The sequence below is a fragment of the Anoplopoma fimbria genome, unplaced genomic scaffold (genome assembly GCF_027596085.1).
Source record: "Anoplopoma fimbria isolate UVic2021 breed Golden Eagle Sablefish unplaced genomic scaffold, Afim_UVic_2022 Un_contig_8926_pilon_pilon, whole genome shotgun sequence".
NCBI lineage: Eukaryota > Metazoa > Chordata > Actinopteri > Perciformes > Anoplopomatidae > Anoplopoma > Anoplopoma fimbria.
The window spans coordinates 2,812-23,124 of record NW_026553655.1 but is presented as its reverse complement, the minus strand read 5'-3'; the positions used below and the strand labels follow the sequence as shown (position 1 = coordinate 23,124).

At 41.5% G+C, this 20,313-nt stretch overlaps 1 protein-coding gene across 1 annotated transcript in view; it reads right to left on the bottom strand.

Moving 5' to 3' along the window:
• The window catches only part of LOC129116708 (EF-hand calcium-binding domain-containing protein 6-like), a gene marked incomplete at its 3' end in the record, with an annotated part of 30,768 nt that extends 10,972 nt beyond the window's left edge, over positions 1-19,796 (bottom strand). The window contains 11 exon segments of the mRNA XM_054627468.1: positions 485-578; positions 1,707-1,802; positions 1,974-2,122; positions 2,512-2,636; positions 3,963-4,081; positions 5,756-5,892; positions 5,983-6,093; positions 18,525-18,585; positions 18,732-18,829; positions 19,315-19,349; positions 19,700-19,796. Coding sequence (XP_054483443.1) covers positions 485-578; positions 1,707-1,802; positions 1,974-2,122; positions 2,512-2,636; positions 3,963-4,081; positions 5,756-5,892; positions 5,983-6,093; positions 18,525-18,585; positions 18,732-18,829; positions 19,315-19,349; positions 19,700-19,796 — 1,122 coding nt within the window.
• Positions 19,797-20,313: the final 517 nt, after the last annotated feature.

Here is a 20,313-nt window from a genome sequence, read left to right as displayed (position 1 = left end):
ATAACGGTGAATTAATGGGAAAAATTCAACCCCCCCTCTCCCCAAAGTTTAGTCAGACTCCAAAGTTTCATCCAGCTGAAGTAGACTGATTTGGAATTAAAGAGGCAGAACTGGATGCGGAGGCGTGTTGAAGGGGACGGCTGTCAGACGAACATATGGCTAGTGACTGAGTGGCTAACCGGTGGCCATATGCAATCATCTAATCATGTTTATGGCCATCAAAAAGCTGCGGATGATGATTGGCTCATCTGTAAAGCTGTCTGGCATTTATATTTAAAGCACACACCTGAGCATGTGCCTTTGTCTCTTAGCAATCTGCTGAGATTAGTCCCTTGTGTCCTGTCTGATCGCATTCAAAATCACTCCTGTCTTGTCTCTTACTGCAGTTTTTTTTAAAGGGAGAGGTTTGAATATGCATTTCAGTGTGTCAGAAACTTATCACGACATCTTTTGGTCTATTTACTTCCCTTGTCCTGACTCCTACCTCGTCCAGCAGGTGGAAAATGTCTTTCAGTCGAGGGTAAAGGTCCTGGAGATCCAACTTGTCTTCTTCTTCTTGGGTGGGATGCTCCAAGGCCCTGAGGGAGGAGACAGGTGGGAAGGAAAGGATAGAAGACGATATATCACAACGGATATATACCCACATTTATACTTACATTCCAAAGACCTCTGTGTAAAGGGATCTGTAAATCTGCCAACTCAAGACCTATAAAAAGGTCCTGTAGAAATCCTCTGCCAGGTCTCTGCAGAGTTAAAAAATGCAGGTTTTCTTCTGAACAGATGTGAATAAAAGAGCTTCGACTTTGTTTGAAAATAGAAATCAACAAACAATAATAAAACTATTTAAATAAGATGATGTGCTGTCTTAATATCTTTAGTGTTCATGCTAATATACTGTAGGGCAATTCTGCATTGGACTATAGTCAGGGTCAATGGCATCAACTTTTTTATATTTATCCTGTTCCCTGACTTCCCATGTTTTTGTGTCTAAGTGATTAATGGGGACATTCTTTGAAATTGGTCCAGTATTGAGCGAGAACGCTGTAATTTAATTGCTCGGAGCAACTTCTCATCATCAATGTACGTCCTTTAAAAGTGCTTGTTTTTGCCGCTGACAGGCTCAGGTTGACATTATAAGTGTCTGTCAACATAATAGCAAGAACTATACAGAGAAACTAAACCTCTTTCCCTTAGTTTTCTCTTGATGAAGTCCTTTTGCTTTTGTGCATCTCACTGAGAATTCTCAATGTAAGATCTTGCGTCACCTTGAGGAACTTGAACTGAGCTACTCTCTCTGTACTCCAACACAAAAAACTCTGACAGAACTGGCACTCCTTTCCAACTCTCACGCACGTTTCCACCTGAGTCACATGATACATATTCCATTTGCAGCCATGTCATTTAGTCAGTGCCCCGTTTTGTGAAAGAATCATTGAAAATCATTTAAACAAGAACGTGCATAATATGGTTATGCACGTTTGACAGAAAGAGAGAAAGGCAGCATTACTTTGAGCAATTCTCCTTTCAACAGAAAGCAAGAAGAAAAAAAAAAGACAAATATGGAGCCGCAGGTGGCTGTAAAATGCATACAATATGTTCTGTATCACAGCAGACTAAGATAGGAGACCTGTGAACGACATGCGATGACCTCACCACGTGCAGGTTCCACGTGAGAAAAGGGCCAAAGACGTTATTTAAAAACAGACCTGTGGGTGTGAAGATTTGTGTCGCCCTCTCCCGGTCTCAGGAAGTGACCCAGAAAGTGTTTCCACCTCACTGGCCCCGTTGCTATCACACCGTAACTGCAAACACACACAAAAAACACACACGTGCATGAAAAATGTATTACACAGAATGGACGATGGCTAGATTTCAAATTTTGAAGAGTAAAGGGCAGGGGGTTGAGGTGAAGAGTGGGTTGTTGGAAATAGGGAAGAAGAAAAAAGATATATAAATAAAATGTATTTTCCTACCAGCTGGTCAGCTTCTGAAAGGTGTGAGGGTTCATGAGAAATATAAAGCTGCTGAGAATGGCCCTGAGGACGTCCTGTTGTACCAGGCCAGAGCGGGTGGTGTCAGAGGCCTGCAGCGCTTGCCACACCGGGGTAGAGTTCATGCACATCTGACAGGTGGAGAAGAACACACTGGTGTGCAAACATTCATATTTTAGAGACAGACCTTGTTTTCTCTCCTCAATAAAGACAGGAAGTGAATCATATCTGGTTGCCATGGAGAACATCCCAGTGCGGCTTGGAGGATGCGAGAGAGAAGAGCCATCCCCGACTCTGCCGCCTTTCCCGCAAATTAGCCGTGATTAACACACTAACTCGGGAACTGATTTTTCTGGGCAAACATTTTAATTAGAAGTGTTCCCTCTGCCGTTTGCATCCTGACGTGCCACTTAGAGCCAATTTAGCCCTCCGTCTTTAAAGAGGATAATGCAGGGGAGAAGGCCAGATGGTGACACGCAAACAGGGGAATATAAAATACACAAAGTCTTTCAGACTGTACCTTGTTGTGGAAAAGAGTCTGCAGCTTCCTGTGTGGCAGGACTGATGGGACATCGCGCAGACTGGAAAGAGATTGTGGTCTTTGTGCTCTCTGTTTGACTGGAGTTGTCCCTCGGCTGGACACTTCTATAAAAAAATCAGTAGAACTAGTGTTTGCTTTACAAATACCGCCAAGACAGTTTGAGGCTAAATTTCATGAAATAATTGGATTTTGGATTTGACTTTAGTTTTAATCATGTGTCATTTTTTTTAGACATGTTAGTGGTTGCCCAGAGCTTGTTCCAGACAGAAAAAAACCATTGGATTGATTGCTGTTAAATTTGGTACAAATATCTATAGTGACCAGAGGATGAGGTCTAATGATTTTGATGATCAGATGACTTTTCTCTTGCACCACCATTGGGTTAAGAGTTTTGTGTAAACAACTATTGGATAACTTGCCATGTTCAGACATTCATGTTCCCCTCGGGCTGTATTGTGACTGGCGATCCTTTGAGCGTTCATCTAGCGCCATCATAAAGTCAAAATATGAATTTGTCCAATACTTGCTGAAGAAACGTCAGCATTGTCATTGTGAGCATGTTATCATCTGTTCAAAAATTAGATTTAATTTTGTGGGTTAAATTTATTTACTGATATATATTTGGATGATAGGCATTATTTAATAGACCAAGTTATTCTGAAGAAGCGATCCCTGTGCTTTTACTCTACCAAAGACCCCAAAGTAGCTATTTATAAGTCAATAACTAAGCAGTGCGTGTCAACCCAGTCGCCAGACACAATGTTGACATTGTATTATTCAACGGGGTACATTGAATGTTTCATGAATAAGTTTCATATCAGCCTTGTATCATGCTTGCAGAAACGCACAATTTTACTTGTTTAATGTTGTTAAACCATTGGTTAAGTTGAGGCAACTGAGCTATTTGATTAAGGTTACAAAAAACATAACGTAAGAAACGTAACAACGAAACTACGGTAAATACATAAGCACCCCCCTCAGCTAAGCTTCTTAAATAACAAGCGTAACAACATTTTGTAATAAGCGTCAAGTCAACATTTACTTTTGGTTTTACACGGAACATGATCAGTGGTCTCCTGGGTGAAGGTCCTTGGTTTGTTTGAGCTGTCTGCCCTTAGTGTGCTTTCCTGCTCTTTATACTCGTTATTATACCACTTAACCTGAATAACTGATGCTCCATATGCTACTCCACGTGCGCTGCTCGAGTTCTCAATCGCCCACATTAAAAAAAAAAAGTCCAGATTAAACGTGCCAGAAACTGAAAAAGGCCAGATTTTTTCCTTCAACTGGGCTGCCTAGGTAAGTACAGCCTCACAGAGCAACCAGCATGTAAGTAGACTAATTAAAGTATTTTTTAGCAACCCGGTTTGCCTGCTGATCCATCTCAATCACATTCTCGATTTCTGCATCTTAATCCACTGAATCCATACCTAGCTTGGTGCAGACTGGAGCAATCTTGAAGACATGCCTGTCACCAAAGCCTAGCTTGTCCAGGAACAGCTCGTAGGAAATGGTGGGCATGTTATTAGGAGTGTAGTGATTCCAGAGCCTAGAAAAAAAGAGCAAGCAGAAGATGGACGTTCATGTTTAAATAAATGATACAGTTCCACAGGTGACCTTTAACGTCAAGAACATCTAAGTCAATGACGAGATGAGAAAAGAGGTCGTATGTTATGCTCGGCTTTATCTGTTCTAACACACAGACAGAGCAATTGTGTGTGTGAGTGTGTGTGTGATATAGAGAGAGAGAGTCCTGAGCGCTAAAACCAATTAAAGCCATTGAAAATGAACCTGTCACACACAATCCTCTAGAGCCACGTCAAAAAAAAGTTGAGGAGCGTTTCTGGAGTGGATTTGACTGCAGGGCCCGAAGTTTTAAAAGTCAATTAGCTCCCTCTCATCCTGAGACAAAGGCTGACCACAAAGTTAGTGCTAGTGATGTCGTCCTAGCTGACAAACGACTCCCCACCACAGGGGAATACTGGGAATAGTCGAGGCCGTGCTGTGTATGTGCAATACATTACAGTGTGCACACATGTTAAAAGAAGATGATTTGAATTTAAATACCTGCACTCTTTTTTTAATTCAGTATGTATTCAGCATGGAGCTCAGATGTCATTCAATATGTGTACGAGAGAGTCTGTTCACATGAAAACAGTTTAGTGGAAGGGACATTTATGTAAAGTTATTTTAAAGCAAAGCCAAAAGCTTAAAAGTCTTAGACTGTTACTTTGTATACTTTTTTCCCGTCTTTATCATATCAAGCTCTGAACCAATGTCAATATTATACATATATAGTTCGACATTTTCTATACACTTACTCTGTTTCTTGCTGAGCGTTACAAAAGATGAAAATCAATCAATACCACTCTCATGTTTGTACAGTAAATACAAAGCTTTATGCTTAGCTTAAAGCCTGGAGCCAGGGAGATCAAGAGTCTGGACATTGTTGAGAGGTTGCGAGGCAAAAAAAAGAACATATCATTCAATTAGCCTTTCAGCTTAGTAGCAAGTTGTGCCACAACTAGTCTTGGGAGATATGACTAGTTAATCTTTGAACACAATGCTTCACACATTGTTGTAGCCTATCAAACAAAAAAAAGTAATTGATCAATGCAATTGATCTTGTGTTATTGTGGTATATAATTATATTTAAGGTGCTGATAGATTGCTAAAAACCGTCCCGTTAACAAAGGTGCACGTAGGAGACAGTCATTCATCTCAGTGAAAATGATCTTTTTGAAAGTCTGAACATCTTTAGCTTGGTGGTGGTGACAAGAAGTCATGGTGTAGTTTGTTTATACCCAAACGTTAGCTTTATACATGCATTAGATGCATTCGTGCTTCAGAAATCCTAAAAGTGGCATTCATTTGTAAAGATTATCTTGCCCAGTCGAACATGTAAGTATCCTAAAAGTTTGTTTGCCAAAGAGCTTAATTTCTGCAATAACCCAAAATATCCCATCAGATGTTTTTCTTGGGAACAAGTGCTATGCTAACTTCCTGGCTGGCCTACACAAATACCTCATACCTTATCCTTGCAACAATCTATGTCACCTCCTGCTGACTATCAGGATATTGGTCCTAGCTCACTAAGCAGTCAACCAGTCCCCGTGTGCAGTGTGTATGGGCCTTTGCATGCGACTGCAAAGATTCAACGTGGGAATCTGTTCAGATCTGTCGTGTTAAACTGTGTAAGGCATGTACCACAAACCCCCCCCACCTCTGAAACTCCTTGTCTGTCAGCTGGATGCAGTAGCTGTCCAGGATGCGACGGAACTCGCGCCGCTGGATGTGTCCTTCTCGCTTGCAGTCAAACAGGCTGAACACTCTGATCATGGTCCTCAGGTTGCCTCCGATCTGCGGGGGGGTTCACACACACACGTGATTGACAGCAACGGCAACACCACACCTCAGCGGGCGCCTGTAAACTCGTGAACCCGAGCGAACCTGTGAGGCTCTGCTCGCCTCGCCGGGGCTTTCATCTCTGTGAACACGGTTATCGACACGCTCGCCTTGATCTGTGGAGGCCCGAGTCTGTTCCCCCCAAAGTGCTGACAACTGATGAGATGGGAGAGAGCAAGGAGGAGAGACGCAAAGATGTGTGGGAGACGGATGAAATAGAGAGAGGAGAAAGAGGGGGATTGTGGGTCAGTAAAGCACAGACGGAGAGGTTTTATGGTGTAGAACAGAAGCTTGAAATGGATGTGCTCCTGTGTTTCAGGGCTGAAAATTGGGGGATGTACTTACACAGGATCTGAGGGATGATATCTACTCATTACTAGGCCAAAGTGGCCAAAAGATGTTTTCATTTACGAATCTTAACTTTCAATTAAATCCATAAAGAATCGTATTTAGTGAGGTGTTTATGACTGTAATGTAATGTAATGTGTTATTTCTATAGACACCATTCTTTATCTATGCTGAAGACCACAGGCTGAAAAAGAATGCCATAGGCTGAAAAACTATTGTGTTAGATCATCATGTGACACAACAAATTCAATGAAAACCAGTACAAATGAAACCTGGGTATATCAGCTTCTTAGGGTGGGGGGGCCTTACTTACAGCCACGCTGTCAGTCATTTAATATTTAAGCCTTTTTATTATACTCAGAGTTTGCCATACTTACAGCCTTTAAGAGCAGAATCTGTTTAAATAAATCAATTCCTTACGTAAAATACAAAAAAAACATAATTCAACTCAGGTCCTGTCTCCTAAAAATGACCTTTAGAAGAGGGGGGAAATGTTGAAAACTTGTCAAAATGAAGAGGAAGAGGGAAATTATCTAATATTGAAAATCACTGCTAGCTTTTTGCAAATTTGGTGAACCGTTCCCTGGAACACATCAAATACTGATTTTGGTGCTTTGTACGTCCAACCATACTTCCTCATCACCTCCTCTTGACTTCTGTTCTGAATGAGAATACCAAACTTCCTGGACTGACCTCACCAGAAAAGATGACAACACTGGCTTTGTCAAAGCCACTAGACACCTTTGACAAAACAGTAATTTTACCACGCAGAACACGGATGTTGCTGGTCTACTGCTGCCTCGATCAGTTAGTTAGTTAGTGTTTTACTGATATTGATTTTTTTAGGTGTCTAGAATATGTTTCGCTGCTGCTCCGTCCTCAGCAATACATTTTTTTCATCCAAACTCCATTTACATTACATTACATTACATTACATTACAGTCATTTAGCAGACGCTTTTATCATTACAGGAAGTGTATTCAACATAGGTATTCAAGAGAACTACTAGTCACCAGAAGTCATAAGTGCATCTCCTTTCTTAAACAAGCATCTCAAAGCATAAACCAGAGCAAAAGTATAGTGCAGAAGCAAATTACTACGAAAACAATAATTGCAACAGACTAATCCGAATATAATAAGTGCTACAAACTACTACGAATAGGATAAGTGCAGTAAACAAATCCAATAAGTGCAGCTCCAGTAAGTGCAACAACTAATACTGTAAGTGCTAATACACTGTAGGTAATACACTGACTATGAAGAAGTACCTTGTGAAACTCACTTCTAAATATCCAAACTATTCCTTTAAGGAGGAACTTTGTCATAGGGCTGCACACAATCTTTTTGGTTCAGGTTAAATATTTGACAAAATGTCTTTGACAGTGGAAACCTCTCTCTCCAATCTTCTAGCATCCAAGATGTGCATAACTCCTAGAGATACCTGGCTGCATTTTTGGCCCTACTAAGAGGCAAAACTACTATAAAAGAAACCCTTACTAACACAAGGAGCAGTCCAGGATCAGGGGCACTGAGGAGCATCGGGCACAAAGACATTCTATACATGTGTAGTTTGTGTCATTTGGACCAGCCTCCTCTCTGGTTGATGAGGGTTTGGATCAGGTTAACATTGCTGGAGCCCATGTTGCAATCAGGCCTGCCCCAGCCAAGTTTGGTACCGTCCCCTTCAATCCAAAAGTCCCCGCCACGCACCAGCCCGCCCCGTATAGCTCCGGGGGGGCGCAGCTCCAACCGCGGAGGAACAAGAGCAGCGATACTAAATATACCCCACGGTGACTCTTGGGTAATCAGAGTCCTCTGTCGCCCAGAGAAGTCTCCGTCTAATTGCACTCTGATTAGACGAGCAGCCAAGTCTCAGTTTAAAAAAAAAAAAAAAGGCGTGGAGGAAGCCTCCCTCATGTGTGAGTTACACTGACATTGTCTCTACCAAGACCAGAAATAGAGCAGATGGAGTAAAGTCGAGCAGAATTATACAAGATGCTGACCTCTGAACAGTTTTTTTTATCCTCTTTATCCTGCAATGCACCACACTGGTTGTATAATTCCTAAATTTCACGTCTTTAGTTGTCTTTTGAATCGCAGGGGAGGTGTAAAAACTTTGATAATCTTAACAACTTCAACTTCCTTACAAGCATAACAATTAGCCCCGCAATTTACACCACCTTTTTATTCTGCCTTGGAGTCGGGGGGGGGGGAGCTCCACAGCAGCCTGTGCGTTTTAAAAAAGATCAAATGAAAGTGAATTTATTAAAGACAGATATAAATATGATCTACCCCCCTCCCCCCCCATCCCTCCTTCTCCAACTCAGAGGATTCTGTGCTAATTAGAAATGTGTTAAAATCACAAAGGAGGGAGCGAGGAGATCATACGGTATTAATGAACAGAGACAGAGGGATATCATCCAATCTCCATCTCTATCTCCATCTCATCTCTCCCTCTACACACACACCCACCCCCCTCTCCTTTTATCTGCCTTTGTTTCCTCCTCTTCTCAATTCCCCTCGCAAACTTTGTTTCCCTTTCTTTCTTCCCCCCTTTGTCTCTCAGTCCGTGCCTCCCTCTGCCATTTCTTTGCCCACAAATTCCTTGATAATCTATTTTTTTTATCTAAAATCCCCCCCCTCCCTCCCTTTTTTTTTCCTCTTTCCCCCTCTCCCTCTCTCCCCACTCCCCCCATCCTTCGGCAGTGCCAGCGCTCCATTAGGCAGCTGTGTTCTGGTTGGCGGTGTTGGAGGCCTGGCGCTGTGCCGCTCTCGGAGTGTCTCAGCAGCCCTCGCCCGTCCGTCTGCCCGCCCAGCCCCATTGGTCCTTAATTAATGAAAGCTCTGTTGTTTTTGTTTACCGGCCTGTTATATGCTAATCCAGCAAGCCCCGTCCTCCATGCCTGCCTGTTACCCTCTCAGCTGATTAGCATTGAGCAGCCTTGACCCAAAGTCGGGTCTGGTAGCCATCTGATTTTACTGTGTATTGGGTTCCACGTTTAAAGGGTCAGTTCACACAAATGGTGAAACAACATATTTTACTCCCTCACCTCTAGTGGTATCCAGACAGTTTTGGTTTTATTTCTATTTTTATTGAGATATTCAGATATCTGTCTCTGAGTGTCTCTGTTACTCTGGATGATCCACAGAACACTCTGTTTTCAAAGGGACTATTTCTTCGGTAAAAGTAGTTTCAGTTGTTTTTTTTATTATCAAAAATGAATACATTAAATCTAATTCATTAATTCCATTCACTTCCATTGTATAGAGTTGCAAAGTTGGAGGATTATTTCAAGGTTCCATAAGTAAAAGTCACATTCATTTTTCTGCACATTTTTATGTTATACGCTTAAAAAAAAAAGCACATTCAGCAGTTTAAAATACTTTCAGTTTTGGATAAAGTTTACGTGGGTAGTTCCTCATGGCAACAACAAAGCATTTCAACCTTGACAGAACCTCTGACTGTCATGTTCTCCATAGCAACAGTGGCTGAGGCGGTAAACAGAAACACAAGGTAGAAATAATTCAAACATTAACCTGTATAGGATCATTAAATTACCCAGGATACTCATGGATTTGTGTTGATGAACTATGAACACATCACTGAAAGGAAACTCTAAAATTTTATAATATATCCTGAAGGACTGACAGAGCAAGCAAGCAGCGCAAATTAGATCTATTCTCCTGTACAGCTCTGGGATCAGCTGGGCCTGCTAACGTTATTATGTGTTCATAACAATATGCAGGACGTTGTCATGTACCTATACCTACGAAAAGTTATGTGCCGTAACCCCTGTCATAGTGAGCCAGAAGGTGCAGCGCTACCTCTAAGGAAGTCATCTAACGTAGTCTGCAAGCATCCATTGAACTTTTACGCAGAGTGATCAGAGTGGTGATCAAGACTCAACGATTTACGTACGTTTGTTTTTAGGTAAAATAACTACATTTGTAATGTAATTTATGGTTAGTACATGAGTTACATAACAAATTAACTTATTCATTATACGTATCAAACATACTTAATTGAACCCAAACCACAATCTTTCCCCTAACAAAACTAAGTAGTTTTGTTGCCTAAACAGGTTCTGCACTAAAGGGGGCTTGCTCAGACACACTAATCGCTCGCTTGGCAGGTCTTTGGTAGAAGAACGCACAAAACATTAGAAGATATCATACAAACCATTGCATGAAGACATCATAACAGTTGTCTGAGTGTTGCTGTTCAAAAACCTGCGTTAATAACGATATTTCTTCATCCAAAACAGAACGGAGAGAAACCCCTTAGGTAAAATACCCACAATAATATGAACTAGCACAGACCTAGTTATGGGCTTAGACGATGATGAATATCCGAACAAAGGGAATTAGATGAAACTGAATTTGTGACACGATCAGATCTCTAAACTGGTTTGCCTAATCTAGCCGACCTGTTCTTATACAGGAAATCGTCTTCAATAATCTGCTGAGCGTGAAACCTTCTCAGCTGGGGCGTAATTGGAGTGGTGATTAATGACTAATGTGACGCGTTTGCGCCTCCAGCCTCCCATCTCACATGCACGTTTGTATTAGCAGAAGCTCCTTGGCCTGTCAGTGTGTACAGAAGGTAAAAGGGGTCAACACTTTTCTTTTTCCTGTAAAGACACAGAATGATGAAGCCTACACTGCTTGATGCCAAATAAAACTCTAATGAAAGAAACCTGCATCGTAGAACATGGCAGGATATGCGGGGTTATAATAAATATGTATCACTAATCCTCACGAGTCAGCGCCGTCGTCCCTCCAGATTTAAGCACCTTGGAAAAGCGTGTCATACAACTCTGACTTATCATTTAGTGTCGCACACAAAGCTGCATTTGGGTATTTTCAGTCAAACTGTGCTGACTTGTAAACAGCATGTAACGACACGGCTTTAAAAAGACAACCGACTCTCTCCTCACTCTGTCCCGCCGCACTCGCTCTAACCTTTCCTGTCACTATGAATTATGGGAGGGGGGGGGAAGAGCAGAGGGACAGGACGGCTGCTCTGGAGAGGAGGGATGAAAGAGGGAGAGAGACGGAGAGTTGGAGGGCAATGAAGGAAGACAGTTGGATCACAAACGGGACGAAGAGTAGGAGGAGGAGGAGTGAGAGAGAGGAGAAGAGAGGGATCAGACGGCATCATCATAAGAGAGCGTGGAGATGAACTCTCTTTTTGTCTGTCAATTAGAGGGCTAATTGCTCTCTGGTCAGACTCCAGAGTGCCAGAGACGGGCGGCATTAAAGCGGGGCTCAGGGGGATGATAAGGGGCTCTGGGACTCGATCTGCTACTGTCTCTCACTGTCCAAACATTATACTACAAAGGCTCTGCATTACCTAAACCACACGGAGGGTCTACAACAGGGCTTTCCAGCAAAACTGGGCTCCTGAAATAGATGCAGATTAGAGCACAGACCCACATTTTGATGGAGATGTTCTCCTGCTGTGTGTGGTGTGTTCAGGAACTGCTCGTGAGATTGAGGCCTATTAGGAAAGACATTTTTACACATTCCGAATTGAAAATATAGATTTCTGGGGACTCCAAGATTTACATATAAGAACCCAATCAGAACCCTAGATGGTGCCAATAACTGTATCCATTATGATCAAAAAAGTCCTGTCTCTGTCATTTGTATTCATTTGAATTCATTGGCATATTGATGGTGTTTGGAAACATTCGTTCTTTTTATTGGCTGGTTTTTCATAAAAAGAATATAGGTGGCTTATCATTCTTTTAAGACTATGTACACCCTGTGCTGGTGCTTAAAGAGAAAGCCCATCCCTTACAACCACAGTTATGTAGAGTTTGACTGAGCAGGATCTCACAATTAAAGGGACAGCTCGTAGTTGCGTGATGACATGAAATGTGATTAGGTTAAATAGTAAAAAATGGAAGAATAATTTGATCATTCTGAGTGGGCTACCGTATTAGCAGTGAACTAAAGCAATTTTATTAGGAGTAATCTCAGGGATTCATATATATTCTTCTTGTTCTTGTTCAGGTAATCCAGACCCCACAGGCTACATTAAACCGGAAAGCAAGCGATCATCTAACCATAAAGCAAGATTTTCGTTCTGTGTGTCCTTCGCATTTCTCGAGAACCTTTCATCCGACCAGAGGGGAAATGTAAAGTGTCCGTATCAGGAGAAAAATGATGCTGTCCAAGTATAAATTGAGAATTAGACACAGTTTTATTTACGAGCTGACCTGTGTCCACCCATGTGGTCTGATATCCCCTTAGTTTTGAACCCTATTTCATACAGCAAAGTTTTTAACAGCATGTAAAACGGGCAGGTATAAGATCGACAACTAGTGAGAGAGCTATATTTCACAAAGTGCCACATTCAGACAGACAGGCAGACATAGATTAGTTACAACTTCCCAGAATGGGATTAAAATGACAGAAGTAACACACTCATCCATCACAGGACAGACAGAAATGTGATTGAATGCTGGTCCTGCCTTAGATGTTTGTTCTTTTTAAGCACAATTCAGCCCGTTTGATTTTAATAGCTGAACAGAAAACTCTGAAAAGTATTTGTACGTTCCAAAGTATTCAACTTTTAAAAGACTTAATTTTTATCAAAATAAAGTGTTAAGTGCATAGTGATAGAGGCCCCACCATTGAATAACATGGGGTAATTATGTTTTAATTTTGGGGCATCATTACTTTATTAAAGACAGTAGAGAGATGACAGGGAATGTTGGAGAGAGACGTACAGCAAAGGTGCCTGGCTGAACTCAAACAGGGGATGTTGCTCTTCATAGTCAGCATCTTCGAGGACCAGTTTGTAGGATTCCGTGCCATCTAGTGGTGAAGTTGCAGATTGCAACCTTCTGAATACCCTTCCGATCCCCCCTCCCTTTCCAAACATGTCAGAGAACTACGGTGGCCTTAAGCTAATGTGAAAACATGAAAGTCTTTTTCTACATCCAGTGTTTGGTTTGTCCGTTCTGAGCTACTGTAGATAAATGGTGGACTCTGTGAAGAAGACTGGCTCCCTATTTATATATGAAGGGCTCATTCTAAGCTTAAGATAACTGAACGTCCCTTAGTTTCAGGTCACTATTCACCAATGAAAACATAGTTATGAATATAATATTCTATTTTGGCCAATAACTCCCTCTAAAGCCTACACACTGTTCCTTTAACCACTTAATAACGGGATATTTTCTAATGTGACATATTTCATCTTACTATTTTGTTTAGTTTCCCTTTTTTGTGTACATTTAAAGTTCAATTTTGAAATGAAAATGAGCATCCATTATCAAGCCAAAGGCAGCGCCTAGGTGAAGTTAATACAGCCATGTTTGTTTTTGACGCATCACAAATACATCTGCAATCCAAGACCATGTAGGGAGGAGGACAGTGAGGATGGATGGGACTTTAACCCAGTGTTCATGTCCCGTTTGTAACCAAAAGTGACGTACTAATTTAACCCAAACTATAATCTTTAAATAAACCTAACCAAATAGCTTTGTTGCCTCAACCTTTGGTTCAGAAACAGACAAATGTAGGAGTGCTAGTAGGAAATGTTAAGAAACGTTGAGATCGGCGTAATCGTGGTTTGCAGAAACGTACAATGCCACCGTTTTATTCTACCGACTTAATATATATATTGAATAATCCAAAGATTGCAACAAAAGGATCATGTAGCTAAACTCAGTAATCCCAATCAATCAGGTTGTTCTTTTAAGGTATTGATGATAAATGTATATGCTTTGTACTGTATCTTGACTTGAGTTAATGCTGAAGGATAACACAAGTGATGAACAAAGCCCAGACGCCCAGAGGAGGTGATCAAGACACAGATGGAGTTAATAAACAGTTGAGAAACATCCTTCATTCCACCCTTGGATGGCTACTTCAGTGAAAGTGTGTGTGTGTGTGTGTGTGTGTGTGTGTGTGTGTGTGTGTGTGTGTGTGTGTTGTGTGTGTGTGTTGTGTGTGTGTGTGTTGCGCTGATCTTAATTGAATATTGATAAGTGAGGCGAGCACACGGGGTAAACAGCTGTGACTGGTACTTCATCATATGTGTGTGTGCATCACTCATTATCAGGCCCAGCTGGTCCTCCGAGACGAGTCATCAGACAGTGACCGCACACAAACATACACACAAGCACATATTCCCACACACTCACACTTATTACAGTAATTGACGAACAATTTTGACAGAGATCAAAGTCACCAAAGCTGTGTAGACTGCGGAGAGGGATTCCCTCGTGGCTTTGTTGTTTGTTCAGAGAACAGGCAATCCAAATATCGGATTTATTCATCACAACTTTCTCTAAAAACCAAGCCTCTTTTTGTACCTAGGAGGGGACGCTTACCTGGGTAGGTCGACATCTTCATCCTGTTGCCTTGACAACAGAAGCCATCGTCTTAGCAATGGAAGTCAGACACAGAGCGCTTATGGAGGTTTAGAAATGATTGGCGTTTGATTGGGTGAAGGGAAGTGGTGGAGGTAGAGGATTTTTGGTTCTTCACAAGTCTCCTAGCAACCACAGTTGGTGCCACGATGGAGGCCCATTGAAGGATTGGCTGTGCTTAAATAATGGCTAAATATACTTATGGAAGACTGACTAGTAATTGTTGAAGGGAATTACTTTGGTACCTTCCAAAGTATGTTGGAGAACAACAGTAGCCTGTAGGTAATGTAAAATCTGAAAGTCTCTCTATAGAGCCAGTGTTTGGTTTGTCCGTTCTGGGCCACTGTAGTAGGAACAGGGGTGGGAAACATGGCGGACTTCATGACTCCTTTAATTGTACGAACAAAATGCACTGGAAATTGGTTAAGCGTATTCTTGAAGAGTTCTCGATTTTGGATTAACATGTATCTCTGTCCCTCATTTCCTGCCATTTTTCTACTGTTTCTTTCTAATAAAGGCCGAAAATTCCCTAAAAACGTAAAAAAAAATTTTTATAAATTATATAGAGGCCCGAAGTTTTGACATACATTCTAGGTGGCTGTCACTGTGGACACACTGACACAGCTATTGGTGGACCGTTGGGCTGAAAGGTTAAAACAAAAGAAGTTGAAATCCAGCATAATAAAAACATCAAAATCAAGAAAAATAGTTAATCCAAGGAATCTAATCTGTATTCTAATTCTTAACAGTGTGACATTCCCACACCACCCACTGCTTATCTGAAACGAAACTCCGATCTCAGTTCTTTTAAATCATAGCTTAAATCCTTCTCTGTTGCCTTTTATTAGATTGAAGTTGGGCCTATCCTTTGTGCTGCACTGTCGCTGCGCTCATTTCATGTTTTATTCCATTTGATCATAATTCTACCTATTTTATATTCCTTTCAAATCCTATTTTATCTGTCTTTTTATATCATTTTGTGTTTCTTTCATCTTTGTTTGTGGGGGCTGCCCATTGTTCACACAACACATTATTCTGAAACCTAAGTAGTCCGAAAAATGTGCCATTGGATTTAAAGTCCATTTGTCCAACTCGAGGAAGCCCATTGCTCCCAAAATACACACTGTCCCTGCAACAAACAGAAGCACGTGGCTAATTACTAAGCAGAATGACATTGGACCATCACGTTTTTGTCCTACTATGACAAAAGCATGACCTCCTCTGCCTCTGATTGGCTAGTACTGGTTGCCTTCGTTGGAAGGGTTGTTTAGCTTTAGGCACGAGGAGGGAGATTGGTTAGGGTAAGAATATCAGGGCAAGCCAATCAGAGGGAAAAGGGATGTCCGATGACCTCATTATCTGTAGTTAATAGCCATGTGTTTCTGTTTGTTGCACATTGTTTGTATTTTCAGAGCAATGGGCCTTCAGCACAATTTTAGGGGTAACAGGCTGTCTGACAAATAAGCCCTTGGTCCAATGGGACGTGTTTCCAATTATTGGGGTTTTGGATTAATGGTCCGTTGGAACAATGCCATTGAACCTTATAAGTCTTATTTAAAAGCATTTTGGCCACCAGGGAAAACTCTATACATTATAAACTAGCCTAGAAAAAAAACAAGAACCGTAAAAGACATTACAGAACATATTAATGTGGTTTTGATTATTAAACTGAATACACTGAAGGGTTGATTTGTTCCAGTGTGGGTTACCGTGACACAGTCCTGTCTTTTTGTCACAGCCCTGCTCCTATTAGTTACGCCTTTTTGGACACTTCTGGTTGGCTGCTGAACTAAGACTTTGTCATATCACATCTGATTTTGGAGTCTAACTAGGCCTACAGAAGACAAAGGAATGATTACATTTTTAAAAGATTCAATAAAAGATGCAACTTGAAAAAAAAAACGTATTGTATCCTTGAAGAAAAAATAGCCAAGAAAAAGTGCTCTGAGAATGTTAATGTCCCCATGCCAAACAGTGGACAGTTCTTATTGGCTGTTGTCCGGTCACCTTGGGTTGGTGCGTCCCTGCGTGTTTCGTCTTCCTATGCTGAATTCACATGAAGATGATGCAGGTAGCTTCTCAATTTTTTCTGAAAATCAAACTTTTATCAACACATGTTGCCTTTTTGATGTTGATATTTTACGATGTTTTTTAAACGTCCTAAACCATGAATTTTCAAATGTATTGATAAAAAGCGATTAATCGTCTAGCTCTAGCTGGCTGGTGACAAGTAGCAAAAAAAGCACATGCACAGAAAGAATGTCATGATGTAGAAAGAGGAGGATATGGATGGTCTACAAATAAACGTGCATTGTGTTGACTGAGGGATGTGGGCTGTGAGAGATGTCTTTACTGAATACAGCCAACATAGAAACCTTCAGTTAAACACATCCCATATGTATGTCTGCCGTAAGGATTAGGACGGCTCTGATAGCCCCCGGCCCTTCATTTATCCACAGATGGAAATTTGGTACATTTTCTGCCTTTCACAACAACATCCGCAGCCTGGTTTAATATGTGGAACACAAGCAGCACAAATCCAGAGTCCATTCTGTCATGCTTCCTACGTAGAGCCTGAATTCTGCCAGAGCTGGCCCATCACCCCCCCACACACATACTCTCACACACACACACACACTGAGGATGATGTGTGAGTCACGGTAGCGTTTACATTTTATTAATTTGTTTTGCAGAGCACTGTCTGTGGAAGTGTGACTTTGCAGCGTTAATGGATGTTAAAGCGAAAAGTCCACCTCACGTACGCCATCACTCTGGAGCTTTTCAGGAAGTGATGCATGTGTGTGTGTCACCACGTGGTGATAATGTTCATTGACCTTAGCTGAGTGCATTGTACTGTAGAGTAACTGTATCTCTGTTGTGTTTATGGCGAAACAGTATACAGTGATGACAATCAGTATAAAGTATATACCGCATGGAATTGGGACACAATTCCCATAAAGTGGCACAACCAAGTTCATCCACTGGTCCTCCTGAAATAGGTGGTGAAGGACAACTCACAGTACTAGTTGGTGAAGAACACTAGAGGATTTTCAAATCTTAAGTGATGTTTTAAAACATGGGAGACCACAGACATAACGACTCGATTCGATATATTGTATTAGTGAGAATGCATACATCAGACGATATCATTTAAGAAAATGCTTCAACATCCAGTTACAAAAGATGAAGACAATCAAAAGAGCTTTTAAACTGGCATTCTTTCTAATGGCCATCAGGAGGCGACTCCTCTGGTTGCAAAAAGTCCCCAAACTAATGGGTGATGTCACAAAGATTATATCCACTTCTTATATTAGTATAGTATAGTTGTTGCACTTACTGTATTCGTATCAGTTCGCTGCACTTATTGAATTCGTATTTGTTTACTGCACTTATCCTATTCGTAGTAGTTTGTAGCACTTACTATATTCGGATTAGTCTGTTGCAATTATTGTTTTCGTAGTAATTTGTCTCTGCACTATACTTTTGCTCTGGTTTATGCTTTAAGATGCTATTTAAGAAAGGAGATGCACTTATGACTTCTGGTGACTAGTAGTTCTCTTGAATACCTATGTTGAATACACTTCCTGTAAGTCGCTTTGGATAAAAGCGTCTGCTAAATGACTGTAATGTAATGTAATGTAATGTTATATACGAGAATATATATATATATATATATATATATAAAATACGTCCACAGCAGAACATTGCTGTGTATTACTGTTGTCTCCCGTCTTTTTGTTAGTAATACACTGACTATGGAGAAGTAACTCATACAACCCCACTTCTAAACAGCTGAACTATTAGTTTAAGTCAAACATTTAGGTGTTTGGGGGGCAAACAGAAGGAACTCACCTTATCTCTGAGATGCTTCTGTATCTCAGACAGGGACAGGGAAGTGTTCTGTGGACCAGGCCTGAGAAACAGACGGACATTCAGTTAACTCGTGTCCAGCTGCTGCCACCAAACACCAGATAAATGCAAACGCAGCTTGGCCTTTTTCTTTGTTTGAGGGAAAACGTCTGCACGCCGTGCTGGAGAAGAGAAGCAGGTGTACCTCACAGTGCTGTGGCTGCTGCAGGCCCTGCGGGCCGCGGGGCCCGGCCGTACCTCCTCAGGAACTGCATGTAGTCCACCGTGTGGCCGCTCCCCTCGCACACCTGCAGCAGCCACAAAGACAAAGACGGGTAAACAAGTTGTGCCACAATCATTACACCAAAACAGCATGATTTGATGGTGATGAAACGCAATGGATGAAGATGATGGATCTGGGGGGAGGAAACATCACTCCGAACTTTTCTGCACTTGAGCCCACTCCGAACTCTTTGTTTCATTGCAGCCAAAAATCGAAAAAAATTTTTCGCATTCCAGCACCAGCGGTAGGGTGCATCTTCCGTGGAGAGCAATACTGAGCAAAGGTCTGAATACTTATGACCATGTGATATTTCAGTTTTCTTTTTTAATAAATTTGCAAAAATTTCTACATTTCTGTTTTTTCTGTCAGATGGGTTGAGCAGTAATTTTCAGGACGAGTATGTCTGTGAAGTCTGGGAATACGCTAGGTGCTGTTCTCTGGAACGGGAAGAAGCGGCGCGCGTGGCACACGTCAGGTGGGTTGAGCAAATTTTCAGCTTTTTGTTCTGACCTTGTGCTGCTTTTGTTCTGACTTGTGCTGTTTTACTGTACACACATACACATTTACATACACACAAAACAGAAAACTGGTCAGGAGTTGGCACAGACCCAAACACATGAAATAAGAGAACTAGTTTCTGTGAAAACACACACACACATGCATTGAATCGAGAAGACAAACACTTGGCACATGCGCTCCGTATACCTATTTTAGTGGCTCATAATCAAAGTACAGTCCCTGTTGCCCTGCCCTACATCCTTCCGTGGTGTAATCCAGTGCAGCGGTCCCAGCGGAGCTCCGTGGCTTTGAGTCTTATTATAGACACAACGCCATCCAATTATCACTCCTATCAGCGCAGCGCAAAGCACCCACACCCCCTCTGTGCTCTATATACCTGTGACGGTGTCGTCACACCTGCAGTTGAGCGTGAGGCTGAAGGTGAGACGGAGGTCAGTGGCTGATGCCATGGAGGACAGGGGGCCATGAGACATGAATGCATCTGTAAATATCAGTTTAGACTAAAATAATCATTTTAGGTTAAACAAATAGATGGTAGCTCATACTCTGCAGGGCTGTCATAGGTGTGTGTGTGTGTGTGTGTGTGTGTGTGTGTGTGTGTGTGTGTGTGTGTGTGTGTGTGTGTGTGTGTTGTGTGTGTGTGTGTGTGTGTGTGTGTGTGTGTGTGTGCGTGTGTGTTGTTTCTGTGTTGTACTGGCTGTAAAAACAAATCTACAATTAATCTAAATCCATCTAAAAATATTAGCAGTTGTAAAAGAACTACCATGTTACCTTGAACCATAAAAACAACAACATGTAAATGAATAATATAAAGTGAAACTACTGCAGTGTCATTCGTGTATGGAAAAGTGCAGTGTGTTGAAATCCTTAAGAAGTCTCGAGGGTCAGGCCTGGAAGCCTCAATAGCAAAATGATCAGGGGTCTTTAAATCACAGGACAAATAAATAAATAAATATAAAATGCCTATAAAAATAAATCATGACATAAATA